This window comes from Scardinius erythrophthalmus, assembly GCF_964197995.2.
Source record: "Scardinius erythrophthalmus genome assembly, chromosome: 8".
Lineage (NCBI taxonomy): Eukaryota > Metazoa > Chordata > Actinopteri > Cypriniformes > Leuciscidae > Scardinius > Scardinius erythrophthalmus.
In genome coordinates this window covers 18,155,061-18,171,181 of record NC_138228.1, presented here as the reverse complement: position 1 = coordinate 18,171,181, position 16,121 = coordinate 18,155,061, and the positions used below count along the sequence as shown (strand labels likewise).

The 16,121-nt window shown below is 37.4% G+C and overlaps 1 protein-coding gene across 1 annotated transcript in view; it reads right to left on the bottom strand.

Moving 5' to 3' along the window:
• Positions 1-4,889: 4,889 nt before the first annotated feature.
• ptprq (protein tyrosine phosphatase receptor type Q) overlaps positions 4,890-16,121 on the bottom strand; it is a gene marked incomplete at its 5' end in the record, with an annotated part of 65,553 nt that continues 54,321 nt past the window's right edge. The window contains 19 exons of the mRNA XM_081372841.1: positions 4,890-7,235; positions 7,356-7,479; positions 7,598-7,733; positions 8,850-8,998; positions 9,351-9,476; positions 10,059-10,193; positions 10,308-10,384; positions 11,232-11,322; positions 11,520-11,601; positions 11,885-11,911; positions 12,563-12,691; positions 12,793-12,892; positions 13,835-13,908; positions 14,006-14,225; positions 14,686-14,844; positions 14,927-14,993; positions 15,337-15,578; positions 15,655-15,841; positions 15,925-16,043. Coding sequence (XP_081228967.1) covers positions 7,198-7,235; positions 7,356-7,479; positions 7,598-7,733; positions 8,850-8,998; positions 9,351-9,476; positions 10,059-10,193; positions 10,308-10,384; positions 11,232-11,322; positions 11,520-11,601; positions 11,885-11,911; positions 12,563-12,691; positions 12,793-12,892; positions 13,835-13,908; positions 14,006-14,225; positions 14,686-14,844; positions 14,927-14,993; positions 15,337-15,578; positions 15,655-15,841; positions 15,925-16,043 — 2,282 coding nt within the window. The 3' untranslated portion in view covers positions 4,890-7,197. The remainder of the gene's footprint in view (positions 7,236-7,355; positions 7,480-7,597; positions 7,734-8,849; positions 8,999-9,350; positions 9,477-10,058; positions 10,194-10,307; positions 10,385-11,231; positions 11,323-11,519; positions 11,602-11,884; positions 11,912-12,562; positions 12,692-12,792; positions 12,893-13,834; positions 13,909-14,005; positions 14,226-14,685; positions 14,845-14,926; positions 14,994-15,336; positions 15,579-15,654; positions 15,842-15,924; positions 16,044-16,121) is intronic.

Here is a 16,121-nt window from a genome sequence, read left to right as displayed (position 1 = left end):
TGTAAAGTGGTAAGAAAAAATTAAATCAGAATCGGCTAAAATCTGTATCGGCAGGTTAAACTCAATGAAAAATCGGAATCTGCCTTGAAAATTGTAATCGGTGCATAATCTTTCTGGTATCAAACACCACCACATAATCTGATGTTCACCTAGATGTTTTATTTATTTATTTCTACACGTGCCGTAGTATTGTCGATGGGTTCAATAACACATCCTGCAAAAGGGGGGCCTTGGCCAGAACCTAGTGGTATTTGGGGGGCCTTGGCATGGAAAAGTTTGGGAACCCCTGGCCTAGGCTACAATGTTAAAATAGCCTAATATTTATATTGACACGAACACAATATTTGTATAGCATTTATAATTGTTATAGCCTACTTAATCTCTCTCTTTCCGTTAGAGACATTTTAATGTGAGATTCTGGAAGTGAGATCTATATTTTGCGGACCGTCAGGTCGGAATGAGTGTATTTTAAGCGGTTTAATTTGTGTAGCTACGTGTAGCTGGCCCGCCACCTACTGGCTAAAAAAAATATTGGCCCGCGGCCATAGTTATTTGCCGACCCCTGATATAGGCCTATCATGTCACAATATATTGCAATACAAAAATGCAACAATATGTTGCCTATCATGGATAGTTCACCCAAAATAAAAACTGAAGTTTTCAGAGTCAGTACTACATTAAACTACAATATATTATGTTGCATATAATGTATAATAATGGGGGAATATTAGTGGGTCCTGATAATGCTTATGTTATAAGTCTTATGTTACCAGTAAAAAGTGGCCTACATTATTTGAAATATATCTAGCCAGTGACAGAGTGCAAGCATATTCGTCTAAAATAATTCTGATGGTGCGTTCCAGGCAACCTGTAACCCGTGTTTTTCCAACCTTATACCCGTGAAAGTGCACTGGAACGGCAGTCAAACCCGTGACTTCCCACCCGTGAACTCGTACTAGATCGATGTACTCCCAGTTACGAGCTCTGACGTCACATAGCCCGCGAAACCATACAAAACAACACAAAACAACAATAGCAGCCCCTACGGATACAGCGTTTCTGCAGGCGGTACACGGTGAGAATACACTTTAGGACAATAACGTTGCAGTCAAATTAAAAATAATATAATAATAATGATAATAATACACACACGATAATGTATTACAATGTTGTGTGTCTGAAACAATAGACCCCTTTTGCGCCGACGTCACAGTTACGTCACGGCGCTAGCTGGAGGCAAAACAAACGGAAAACTGAAGGCGGCCGTATGTCGTTCATGAAGTATGTCGTGAAAGTGTATTGCCGCATGGAAATGTTAAGGTGACGTAAACCTGAACTTGACAGGTAGTTTGGCGTGACTGGCCTGGAACGCTACAAAGTCGTGAGTCATGGTTTGAAGTCGTGATTTACGTGCTCAAAAATCTGCCTGGAACGTTCAGAATCATGAAGCCTATTCATTTACACCCACAATGTTATATCAAATTTAGCATTTAATCAACAGTACATTTTTTCTTAACCTTTTATTATATGTCTTGGAGTATCGCAATAATACCAGAGCCCGTCTACGGAGAGCCTGCCCACTCCCTATTAAGCTCTATTGTACCGAATTTTGGTTGTAGTACCACCAGAGTTCCACTGGGGGCGATCGCCATGAGTGCAAAATGAATGGGAGTCAATGGGGCTAGACAGCTAAATGTGTCTCTTTCACCCGATTGCCGTTGAGAAATCTCAAATCTGATTGTAGATTTTGCAAGTTCAACATGGGTTTTAGGTCGAAAGTTGAATGAACGAGTACTTATGTCCTTTCGATTTCTTACAGGTTGAGTTGTTGTTGCCCATAACACGCTAGCATTCTGCTAATGAACGCTGATTGGTCAGTGAAGGACTGATTACGACCAGAGGTACCGCTTGATGGCATCGTGTCATCCGCAGCGGGACCAGAAACAAACAAAACAAAAACTCTTCCAGCAAGTGTGTTTACCTGTGTCAGCTGTGTTGTCCATGCCTCGAGTGAAAAGAAAGTGCAGAGCTGAACGCACCAGAGTGAGTGAAGGATTGCCGTGAAGCAGTATCTCTGGTCGTACATGTATATGACGTCATTGACACTTTAAAAGACTTTTTAAAGCAAATAAGTGACTCTAAAAAATCTAACACCCAGCAATGTGTAATTTATTTGCATCTCCTTTCGAATACAACATTCAAATTACTAGACAAAAAATTATATCCTGAGAAAAGTGGATTTTTATTGGTATAGCGCCATTAGACCTCCATTCATTCTGCACTCGTCCTGTGAGCGCCCTCATATGGAATCAGAGAGGAACTGCAACCAGTTCAGAAGCCGGAAGTGTACTGAGAGTGAAACTTCTCGCCATATTAGACATTCTCTGATAATACGCTGATTTCACGCAGCCGTTATTTTGAAATCGAAAGCGAGGCTCCGGTGGGAAGAAAACCGGAAGTGTCGCCTTTAATCACAGGAGAGTCGTGAATGCGATGGCGTATTGTTGTGTTTAATGATGTTGTGTCAATTCTAAAACTGTACATACATTTCTTTCATACATAGACTATATACAGTGAAATTCATTTATAAATAAAATATTTTTTTTATATAATTCAGAAAGTAAAAAAAGAAGCAGGAATGAACTATATACATATCCTATATTGGATATTAACATCCAAAAGTGTAAATCGCGGCAGCAGCTTTAGGTTGGTAGTCCAAAGGCATTGTTGTTTATCTTTACTTCCGGGGTTTTTCCCACCGGAGCCTCACCATTCTCTGGCCTCACTTTAGATTTCAAAATGGCGGCTGCGTGAAATCAGCGTATATCGTATCGTGATATGTATCGAATCTTGAAATTAAGGTATCGTTACACCCCTACTAGTACTAATTATAAACACAAGCTTTACGAGATAAACACAAACATGATCAACTCCATTTATCAAAGTTATTAGAAATAAGATTAGTTGCATCCAAGTACAAAACAACTGCCGCCCAATAAAAAACTGAGGAAACTGAGAAAAAACTAATCATGAAAATATAAACAGTATAGGTTTTATGCCGACCCGTCACATGAAAACAGGTCTCGTTGTGACCTCAACGAGTGGTTATATCTAAATGTAAGTGAAAATATAAAACAACAAACTGTTAGATATCAATGCGATAGACATCGGTTATGCTTATCTTTGCTCGTTTCTTTGAAGACATATGCTCTATATTTAACGACCTGAACCGGAAGTTATGCGACCTGTTTTACAGAATACGGAAGTTGTTGTGCTTAAACTATAGACAGTAAAAAAAAAAAAAAAAAGTTGTTGGGCTTAAACCCCATTAAATGTATATAATTTATTATAATTGTAATAAAAATAACAATTTACATAACTGTAACCACATACACTACCATTCAAAAGTTTTGGGTTAGTTTTTAAATAAATTAATACCAAGAATCCAGTCCAGCAAGGATGCATTAAATTGATCAAAAGTTACAGTAAAGACTAAATATTGTTACAAGAGATTTCTATTGATAAGTAAATGCTGTTCTGTTATCCTCTTTTCATCAAAGAATACCAAAAATATTTCAGTTTCAAACTACTGTTTTCAACACTGATAATAATAAGAAATGTTTCTTGAGGATCAAATCAGTATTTTAGAATGATTTCTGAGGGATCATGTGACACGAAGACTGGCGTTTGCATCACAGGAATAAATTATATTTTAAAATATAATCAAATAGAAAACAGTTATTTAAAATTGTAACAATATTTCACAATACTACTGTTTGTGTTTTTTTCCCTATTAATTATCATCAAACAAATGCAGCCTTGGTGAGCATGAGTGACTTCTTTAAAAAAAATTAAAACATATTACTGACCCCAAACTTATGAACAATAGTACTTTCTTACTCAAAGTTAAGAAATGTAAAATAGTAGATCTGTACACCTGTGCTTTCAGTTTAGTTTCTGATTATTTGTTAACACTGGTGTCACTGTAAAGTAAGACAGAGCCTCTAATGGCTTGTTTTATTATACCCCCAATACCTGTCCTGAACCGTCCTCTCAAGTAGGACCTTGTGTTCTCTCAGCATCCTCCTTTTGTTTCGACAGTAAGCTTTAGTGCTGCTCTCCAGGGTCCTGAATTGCTGCTTTCACACTGGATGCTCTCTCACTCTTCAAAGCAACCATACAGAGAATGACAGTCCTTGCACTCTGGGATGTCTATGAAATTGAGCTCCTGAAATAATTTCAACAATCAGATATTTTGGAAACCTTAATGGTTCTTTTTTTTTTTTTTTTTTTTAAATACATCAACACCAGAAAATTTGCATTACTGTCACCATTTAAAAAGATTTAATTTACTCACTTTTGTGTCATTCGTTCATCCATTCATCACAAAAGGTGATTTTTTAACAAAAGTCGAGCTCAATCTGTTCAGTATACAAAAAATAAAATAGAAAAAAGAAGAGGAGGAGATAAAATAAAATAAAAAAATCTTAAAAGCACTATATTCTGGAGTTATATGACAGCTTTGTGTGTAGAACAGATCAAAATTGAACAATCAGGAAAAAAAATCGATTTGATTAAAAAATCGAGTTGGTAGGTCAAATCGATTCATATTTTCAAAAAATCGATTTTTTTTCTCCCCCTCTTCAGTGTAGTACGGAGTACAATACATAAATTTAGCATTCGTCAAATCTTCCTTCAGGGTTTCCGTAGCACGCTCCCTGCGGCGCAGCCCTCGATGCTTCACGACATCACGACTAGAAAACAAATCGAGTTTTTTATAAAAGGAAAAATCGCCCAGCTCTAGAGTAAAAAATATCTACAGTGATCTTCAGAAGAAAAATATATATTTATTTCAAAACACAAATACTGTTGATTTCCAAATACACACACAACAAATTCATCTCCTGACACTCATTTGGCTTGATAATAATTTATGCAAAAGAAGGATAACTTCTGAAAGAGCTTTACAATTTTGTGAGATAACAAATGTTGGTTTGCTCTCAGTAGCCTACCTGTGTAACATTGTAAGGGTCACCAGCTGGAATGCCCTTGAGAGCCACCAGAGGGCACTCCACATAAGACTATTGTCATTCCCCACAAACTACATTTCCCATAACTCACTGCCCAGACTCTTCATCCATTATCACATTCACCTGTGTCTCATCTTGTTTAGCTCACCCCATATAAGCCTGGTTTTCTCATTGATTATCTGTGAAGTCTTGTTTAGTGTTTATACTGCATTTCTGAGCATTCTCCCTGGTTTCATTGTCTCTTGGTTCTTGGATTTTTGCCAGTTTCTTGGGCTACGTTTACATGTGGCCGGTTATTTTCATAAATGGACATTTCACCCTCTCCGTTTTCAGAAAAGTGTTCGTTTACACAAACCCGTGTATATGCCGTCAAGAGCATGCCAAACCTGTAGGTGGCAGTGTAACGAGAAGCTCAAGCCCATGTTAGCCAATCAGAATCCCGAAAATATAGTTCGCACCTTTGACGCAGTGCAAGTTCTGTTGCATACTGTGACGTCGACTGCCTAAAGTTTACATGCAAACGTGCAAACAGAGTTTTCCAAAATCTCCACTCTGGCCGTAGTTTTTAGAAAGAATCGGTTTCAGAGGCGAATTCTCCGTTTGCGTGTAAACAAGGGGCACAACCAAAGGGAAATGTCTCCGTTTTTCAAAATAACCATGTACGTGTAAACGGGGCCTTGGATTCCCTTTTTGCCTCTGACCCCTGTTTGTTTGTTTGGACTTTGGACTGCCTTCCTGTGCTTGACTATTTGCCTGTGTTTGATTACGATTCTGTATTACGTATTACTCGAATAAACTGCATTTGGATCCTCAACCTTTGTGTCTCAGAGCAGTTCGTAACAAACATGAACAAATGAAGCAATAAAAGAAAAATGAACGACTTAGCCTATAAAGTTATTTACAAAAGAATTAACAAATAAAGTTAAGGATTGTAAAAAAAGGATTCCAACTGAATTAATAACTAAAAAGCACCATTGTTCGAAACTTCAGAGATGATAGAGAAGAGATGCCGTGTGAAAGATATTTCTTTCAAACTTCACAGTTATTGATTAGAAAAACTTTAGTCAGACATACACGACACAACTTTCGTATAAAACAAGTGCAGGTTTCCCCCCATTGTGGGTAAATATCATTCATGTCAGGCCTCTCAAACTATCTAGACTAATGTCCAATTCACGCCAAGAACGATAACTATAACCACAAGGTTTTAAAAACCGTTCTAAAGTCCAAACCAGACCACAACTATACGACGCGGCGGAATGGTATTGTTGGGATCACGGCGTTCAAGTTACGTTGAAGGTAAAATATTGACAGCCAATCAAAATCCACCAGACACTAAAGCGCGCGCTGCGATTAGCTTCAAAGAACGCAAATCAAGCACAGTAAAGGCTTTATCTCGAACTTATATTAAACATCATTGTCTGTTGATGTGGACGCTAAAATAGTTTTAGTAAAATAGTCCTTCATGGCGATTTTTTCCAGCTGATGAACGATAAAACATCAACAGATTTTCAAAATCTATGCGACTAAGTTATTGTCCGTTGATGTGGACGTGTGAACATGATAGTTTTCATTCTTGGAGTAAGGAAGAATAAAAGGAGGCATTTGTTCATGTTCTATCTGAATAATAAGACTCTTCTGCTGAAATAATCTGACCAAAAAAATGACCAAAAGAATCATCGTTTTGGAACCAGTATCAATATATTCTTAATGACTCTCTTTCCTAATAATTGCATTTAATAATACATCTGACTACAGGACATAAAAAAACTAGTTTCTTCCTCCTGGCTGCTGAATATTCGTACTTTCTCCAGAACACATAATTTTGAAGTTTGATCCATTTTGATTCCATTCTGTTGAAGTAGGTAGTGCCTATATTCTACAGTAGGTAGAGATAAAATAATTACAGAAGTTGGACAAGAACTGGACAAGAAAAAAACTTTGACGGATGAGAGTGTCTCCTGGATGTAAATGAGAGATTGTGAGCCAGAGTCAATCCATTTAGGCGAGAATATTTGAGTTTGCTTCTGAATCACTTCTATTCCTCGTTTTATCCTTTGCTCAGTGTTTGGCCCCAAGCTCCAAAGTCCCAGCATCTGTGTATGGATTCCATGAGTCTCCATGTCTCCTTCACAACCAACAAAGTGACAGAACGCAAGTGTCCCTTTTACATTGTCGTCTCTTCCCACTCCAGTTCTACATCACCTGAGAGAACAAACGTGACAAAATACGGTTCCATCAAGACGAGAGAAAAGAATGACAGAGATCTTTAACCACCAGCTTTAATCGCACTGCACAAGGCATTGATTGTAGGATATATTTTACCCTCCATCGCATCCAGGGAGTCCATCTTCTCCAGAGCGGAGTAATTTACAAACCAAATGGACTGACTGTTTCCTTTTGCAGAGAGCAGATCCAGAGTGCTTTGATGCAGAAACATGTACTGAGCCTGAGAGAGAGATAGAGAGAGAGGCGGATATCAACATCTGAAAAATGATCTTCTCACACTAGTTTACACAACTACTTTTGCAAGATCAAATGAAATCTCAGTTTTTTAATGGGTTTACCAGGTTTTGCACCATGCACATCCTCTCACTGCGCAGTTCTGCGACCAGGCCATATATATCCACAAAGTCATGATCCCTCAAATGCTGAATGAGATGATCCAGGGCTATAAACACCCCAGTCCTGCCCACACCAGCACTGCACATACACACATTAGATATTAATACATAATATCTATAAACATGTTAAACTACAACCATGAAACCTTTTTGTCAACCTTTTTTTTTTACTTGAAATAAAACAAAAGTTAACTGAAATCCAAAAAAAAAAAAAAAAAATTTTTATTTCAGCTAGTTGCTCAGGAAAACGTTCTTATTATACAAAAACTAATTTACAAAAAATTGTTAAAATCAAAACAGAAAAGACTATAAATAAAATCTATAATAGTATCTCATTGATAATAAGAAAACACTGGTCAGTTTTGTAGAAGCCTATTTTTGCCTCAGATAAATAAAATAAAAAAATAATAAAAAGGTAATTGTGAGTTTATAAATAAGAATAGTTTAAAGAAAAGACACATTGTGAGACAAAGCAGAAGTAGAGACAATTATGAGAAATAAAGTAGTAGTCATAAGTCAAATTGTGAATATAAAGTTGCAAATACTAGAAACTTCTAGCCTGGGTTTCCCCATGCTGCCTTGCGTGCAGCGCGATTTTATTCACACTGCTAGGCAGCCTGGACACCATGGACCAGATTTTCCCCTCAAAAAGGGAACCAATCACAGAACGGGGAGGGAGCAGCAAGACGATGACGACGTCTATGCGACACACCGAAGCAGTTTGTTTATATCTATGGATCCAACATGGCATCAGAAGCGAAGTTACCTTTCGATGCAGCCTTAGATAGTGTTCTAAGTAGTTTAGAACGCAAGTTTATTTCGTCTTCTTCCTCGTCGAATTTCAGTCGCTCTACATACGTCATCTGGTATAACTGAAACGATTGGCTATGAGCTACATACAGGTGCATTTGATAGACATTTGTAGCGCCCAATAAACGGCTCTGGGCATTCGTAAACCACGCCTCAAATACGAGAAAATGAACATGTGGTTCCCAGACCACGTCTCAATGAGACGAGGTCTGATGTTAGCCAGGCTAAGAAACTTCTGAAAAAATAAAGAAATTAAGTTGTAATTAGCTTTAACTTTTATTCTGAGGCAAAAAAAAAAAGGGCTTCCATGCAGTCCGAATCAGCTCAAACATAAAAATGGAAGCAGACTGTAGAGAAAAGCTTCAAGACCTCAGATAGCACACACCTGCAGTGGACAACGATGGTTGTGTTTTCATGGCCTCTGTTGGAGCGGACCGCTTTGACAAACTGGATGAGTGTGGAGCTGGACTCCGGAACGCCGTGTTCTGGCCATGAGGTGTAGTTGAAATGGTGAACAATCATGTAGTTGCCATGCTGGAGAGAGAAAGAGAGAGAGAGAGAGGAAGGGCTAAATGTGTCCTTGGGGACTAATTATCCATCTAACCACCCACTTCTGTGTGTATGTGTTGCTGTGCATTGTTAGGACTCAGAGTAAGGCCACAAAAATACTCAAGTATGTATCCACAGACCTGAAGTGTGTCAAGAAACCTCATTACTCCAGGGGCAACAGAGTTTTCTTTCAATTAAACTGGATGCCATTTAACTGGATGTGTAAATTTAACCAGCTTGCAATTTTGGCAACTTAAACTCTTAAACTGTTGTTCTGCTATGACAGTAGTTGAGCTGAAAGATAAAAATGACAATGTAAAGATGCACATTGTTTTACCCTCTCCACTCTGAGCGCCCGGATCGTCCAATCAGGGCGCACGTCCTCTGTGAGTTTAGTGATTATGATATCAGCAAAAACAGTGACGGGTTTATTGTCCTCTGGCCAGTACTGATGACAACGGATCTGAAACATACAGCCACATTACTTGTAAGTTAACGCATATATTTCAGCAGATCACTGTCAAACCTTCACATGTAGTATTTAGATGTAAATTATTCATATGGAATTAACTAATTACTTTTCAGGTAAAATTAAATTAATACGGATAAAAGTCTGAATTAACAGTATACTACATATTATACACTCTGAAGAGTAAAAATAGTGCAAAAAATGTGAAAAAATAAACAAATAATAAAAATTACTTAAATAAATACATTATTATCAAATCAAATCTGATATTATTACTGTTTACTAAAGACTTACAGGAAATTTCAAGCTATTAACTGGTTTTAAGTTTCTCTTAAGGTTTATACATCAAACAACACTGTAATGGTGGCTAGAAAATTAAAAGAAAGCAATTATTTTCCAGAGAAACATTTTCCAAGATTATATTTGTCACTGTATAAAATGGGTTTTATACATTAAATAAATAAACAAACAAGTAGTGGCGTCAAATCGATTAATCGTGATTAATCGCATCTGATATAAAAGTTTTGTTTACATAATATATGTGTATATATGTTCTATTTAAACACTCATACACACCCTGCCCTTCTCAAAGCATTGAGTGAGCATGACGATGGTTTTGGTCCCCGTCTCCCAGATCATCCTCCAGAAGTCTGCGACAGTACTAGGCAGAGGACCCTGAGTGGCTATAAACTCATTAGGACACAGATAGCCCTGAGACACAGAGACAAGACAAAACAGAACAGGAGTTTAGGCCAATTCAATTAAAGTTGTGCCGCAGTATAAAAGGAGAGACAGCTGATATGTGGGCCGGTCTCAAGCGCTTACAGAGACGAAGCTGGCATTGACGTAGTCAGACCCCGGCATTCCTGGCTCAGACAGTAACTTCACTCGGTTATTGTTATCTAAAAAAGACGTGTTAAAATATGTGTTAACAATGTTTGTATAAAGAAAGCCTGGTAAGTTTTAAAATGAAAATTCTGTCAGCATGTTCTTACCCTCATGTCGATCAGAACCTGCATGACTTTCATAGAACAAAAATACAAATATTCTGAGTAACGGAGACGGTTTTTTTTCATATACTGTAGCATAAATTATATTGCACCCCAAATGACAAAAAAAGCTTTATAAAAGAACTATAAAAGTAGTCCATATGACTTCACAGCAATCCAATTTTTCTGAAGCCATGAAAACTCTGTGACATGATTATTTGTAGAAGATAGTATTTACATATTTAAAGTTGAGAAGATTTGTTGAAAATTCTCAGCTAAGAACATCTGTTCCTTATGCAAACCTACCATATGTCTATCTATCTATCTATCTATCTATCTATCTATCTATCTATCTATCTATCTATCTATCTACAGCTTTGCATCACAGGAATAAATTCCGTTAATAAACAGTTTAATTTTCAATTTTAAATTGTAATATTACTTCACAATATTACTGTTTTTACTGTATCATCAAGTAAAAGCAACTTTGGTCAGCTTAAGTGAAAGTAAAAAAATCATACTGACCCCAAACTTTGAATGATAGAGTAGCACAAAAGTCATATGGGATACGTCTGAGGTGCTTTTATGTCCTTTTTGGAGCTTGACACCATGTAATCATTGTATTGTTTAATTATGGGATACTGCAGCGTTTACATTTTCTTAAACGTCTCCTTTTGTCTTGCACAGAACAAAAAGGTCATACAGGTTTGAAACGACATAAGAGCTACTAAACAATGACAGAATTCAAAATTTTCCATACATGGTTTAATGTTTGTGAAGCGATTTTTGGAGCGATTCCAGGGAAGGTCAGCATCTGAAGTGGCCAGATCCTGAAGCAACTTCGGCAACTCCTGAAACACATCGTAGAAAAGGTTAAGAAAGAAAATGAATCAATCACGGAATAGATTTTCTAGAAAGACATACACCACTGAGCACATAACACTACGTGCCCAATCAGAATGATGTGTCACTGAAACTCATTTTACAGTTCACTAGGGCTTTCTTTCTCTCTCACCCACCTACACACACATTTAACACTAAAACTTACAGCAAACTCCTCCTGAAACTTGGCATTGTCGTTGGCACAAAGATCTTCCACATGCTGAAGAAATGATTTCTTACTGATTGGCCTGCAAATGTGTTAGAGAGCAATAAAGAGAGCATGAAAATACCCACAAAATCATAAATAATCATATTTTTTTAATTATTACCACAGCAACACGCATTATTTCTACAGAATATGTATCTTATGATCTCTAAACAAACCACAAAAGACTAAAGAGCAGGTGGTAAAGGGTAATAATCATCTGTCTTTGGGACTTGCTTATTGAATGATACTAGACAAATAAATAAGGGCTAAAAATAGGGAAATGAGGAAAATATCAATCAATCCATAAAGTCTCCTTCACTTACTTGAGAGATTTCCTGTAACTTAGCAGCCTGGAACATTAGACAGTAGAGAAATATTATGAAATTGGCCTTGGACTGAAAAAATTAGGTTACTTTTTCAAATCCATTGATAAATAAGAAATGAATCTGAGTGAAGTTCACTACACGATCTAATTAGACGAAGGCACACAAACATAAAACGAATCGGAGAGTCACTCCGATTGATCTTTCAGGCAGAAATACACAAAGCAGAGCAGAGCTGCAGAGCAGAAATATGAAACCGAACAGCCACAAATTCTGGCAAGGGAGATCATTTACTCTGGCAAAGTCATTCATAATAAAACAGATTCAAAGCCAGGAACCAACAGCACAACATGCGACTGGGAAAATAAAACGTTTACATTTAAAACGAATAAAAATACTTGTAATGTCATGCATCAGCTAAACACCAACATCACTGTCTACTTACTGGATGACAAAAATCTCCTTCCTTCTAAAGAAAAAGGAGGAGTACCTGAGAACAGAGGATAGTGAGTAAGTGTGTTTGGTGTTTGATTGGATTAGTGAAAGTGTATGAGTGAAAGAATGAATGAGTGTGTGAGTCAAATGATGGAATTAGTGAGTCAGAAAGTGCAGATTAAAGCACATATTATCCACATGTAACTAAAGCCCACTGCTCATGTACAGTGTATGATATCTCACCGGTTAATCTTGTCCTCTTTGAGATCCAGGTCGGCCACTGCAATGAGCTGATCCAGCTTGAACTTTGTCTCGATAATCTCAGCCTCGCGTGGAGAGTACGTCCCACCTTCCTTCTGCCTGCGGTGGATCCTGGGATCAGAGTGAGAGTGAGTCTAGTTGTTAAACCAGGAAAAAACTGAGGCTTTTTGGGAAATACTATGAGTATATTGTTGAGCCTCTATTTACAATACCTCACAGATCCGTAAATAATCAGAATGAAAAACAATGCCAGGAAAAATGACAGCAGGACACCAAGAATGATCTGTTCATCTCTGGTTAGCAGATGGTCATCTGAAATCAAATTCAATATTTATATGCAGAAGAAGCAGTATTTGTTCACATTTATTTAATCAAAAATCTAGTAAATTGTTAGTAAACTGTTTTCTACTTTAATATATTTGTAATGTTATTTAATCCTGGATGCAAAGCTGATTTTTCAGCATCATTACTCCAGTTTTCAGAGTCACATGATCCTTCAGAAATTCTAAAATGCTGATTTGCTGCTCAAGAAACATTCCTTATTATTATCAACGTTGAAAACAGTTGTGCTGCTTAATATTTTTGTGGAAACATGAATAGAAAGTTCAAAAGAACATCATTTATTTGAAATAGAACTCTTTTGTAACATTATAAATGCCTTTACTGTCACTTTTTATCAATTTAATGCATCCTTGATGAATAAAAGTAGCAATAATAAGAGAAGTGCAAACAGAAATATCATAAGGCAATATAACGATATTTCTATTTTAAAAGGTTTGAGGGGAAAGTGTACAATAAAAAGTACAATACTAAAGAAAATATAATTAGTAATAAGCAATAAATAAAAACTAAAAGTTTAGTGAGTTAAAGAACTATATATGAATAGTTTACCCAAAAATTTAAATATCAGAGGAAGTGACATCATTTAATCACCCTAAAATTGTTTCAAATCTGTATGACATTCTTTCTTCAATGGAAAACTATATATATTTTAAATAATGAAAGTGAATAAGGACTGGGGCTGCCAAGCTTTAAAATAAAAAAGCACCGTAAGAGGATCATAAAAGTCCATTCGATGGTAAACAATGGCAGAATTTTCATTTTTGGGTGAACTATCCCTTTAACTGAAAGTATATACAACAGAATACTGCAAGAATGAAAATCAGAGAGGAAAAAGGGTAAATGTAAGTGAGAAATCAGTAGTTCTTGGTGGATTAATACTGTAACATTAGTTTATAGCAACTGCGTCCATACCTGCCGTTCTGACCCTCTCTGAGTACTCAGAGTCTGTGTACTGCCCACGGATGTTTGTCGCCCGAAATTTGAACCTACAATACAAAAATAAACAGTAAAGAACAGGTTAAAAAGATTCCTGGATTAGGATATTTACAACCCAGTTTAGTCGTGTGTGCATATGTCTCTCACACATAATGTGTTTGGGGTTTGAGGGGTCCGTTGCAAAGAGTCTTGGCATCTTCAGACAGGCAGCCCTCATCTGCTCCTATGGTGTATGTGTTAGTGTTTGTGCTCATGCGCTCTGATTTCTTAAAGCAGCCTGGGTTCAAGAAGCCCTCGTCGGTCAGGTACGGAGCGGTAGGTTGGTGGAAAACACTCTTCCAGTTGGACAGATTACCGTAGTCCATCACTGCATCAACATTAGAGCAACAATTTAACAATAAACCCTCCAATAAAATAATTTTACTATACATATTTTGTTTTTAAATAAATTATGAACATATTGTACTGTACAAACATACTCTAATGTTCACAATACAACGCCTCTGTGTGTGTAGCTGTATATAGCACATAAACTAAAGGGTAAGATTTAAATAAATCGTGATACGAATCGAAGTTTTTTTGAAAACAGCATTTTTTTTTAATTATTCAAGCTCTTTTTTAACATTTTAAATGTCTTTACTGTCACTTTTGATCAATTTAATGCATCCTTGCTGAATAAAAGTATTCATTTCTTTAAAAAAAATCTCATAAACATGGCTTCTTGTGCTTGTTGACATTATTGCTATATTGTGAATTGGATTAGTTTTTCCCAATAATGCTGTATGTATATATATATATATATAGTGTTAAATGTCAGATTTTAATACCTGCTGGTTCAGAAACTATGACCTGGACTTTTTGGATTGGTCCATGGTCATCAGTGAAGAAACATTCAGGCATCTCAATTGTGATGGTCTTGGAGGTTGCGATGACGACACCAGCATTGTTCAGAGCAGCCCGTGGCGTCCTTGTTGGCTTGGGTGGTGCTAAATAAACCCATCAGGATCTTAAAGTCACAGTCAACAAAATAGAGCAGCTGATTTACTCGAGTATTATGTTTTCTCATACCTTTCACACCGGTGGTGACATGAACCTCAGAACTTGGGCCTAAACCAGCTCCGTTCACGGCTGCTATCTGCAACAAGTAAAAAACAAATGCATTTGGCCTAATTGTGAAAGTCAACAAACAACTACAAGTACCATTTTGTGCAAGCAATATTTGAGTTCTAACATGATTAAAAAGAGTGATGCAAATATTGCTTTCCATTTTTGGTGCAGCATTCTCTGTTGTTACTTAGATACGATTTGAAATAGCTTCCGCTAGTGGTGTGGTAATATTAGATATTAGATGATGCAAACGTACCACAGTTCAGTATGAAAAAGAAAGAGACCTGTGCTTACAGGCGAAGAAGCTGGAGTTGAACCAAGCAATCAAACCAAGTATGAAAACACCAACAAAGTTGGTTTTAGTTTCCTACCCTTATGCTGTAATTGAATCCACCCTTCAGTCCATCTATAATGGCCGTCATGGTGTTATTAGGGTTGCTGATCACAGACAGGCTGTTGATGTAGAAATCCAGTTGTCCGTTGCGGTAGATGGCGGCATGGTAGGAACTGATGTTTCCATTCGGCTCATCCGGTGGAGAGAATGTTAGATATACACGTGTCACTTCCTCTGGAATGACCGTCAATGACAAATTTTGGGGAGGATCTTTGGGCTCTGGAAAACACAACCGTAAATGTCACACGTAGCGCAAATAAGTATCTGAGAAACAAGCATGCTCAAACGTCCTCACCATCCTCCAGGGTTCTGACGAGTACGGGTTCAGATGCTTTTCCGTCTCTGCGAGCGTTGGAAAGCTGCCCTGTGAAGGCGGTGATGGTAATGGAGTACAGGGTAAATGCAGTCAGGTTCCCAGCAACCACCGTCCTGATCTCATCTGAATACCGCACTAAGCTAATGTTATATCCCAAACCGTCCAGCTGCAAGAAAACAAAGAGAAATTGAAGCAGAAACTATCAGAAAGTGAACAGATGAACAAGATTTCGAAGGTTTATGAACTCACAGCAGTGATGTCAATGATGTATGAGGTGGGCCCGGAGATGACCAATGGTTCGTCCCACTCAATCTTTAACCCAGTGGCAGAAGGAACCAGTGAGATGGCACCAGGAGGGGCATCAGGGTCTAACGTAAAGAGGTAGAGATAAAGAGCTGGGGCTATTTTGTTGTTATGCTATATGTATGTGACAACCCAGAGGAACA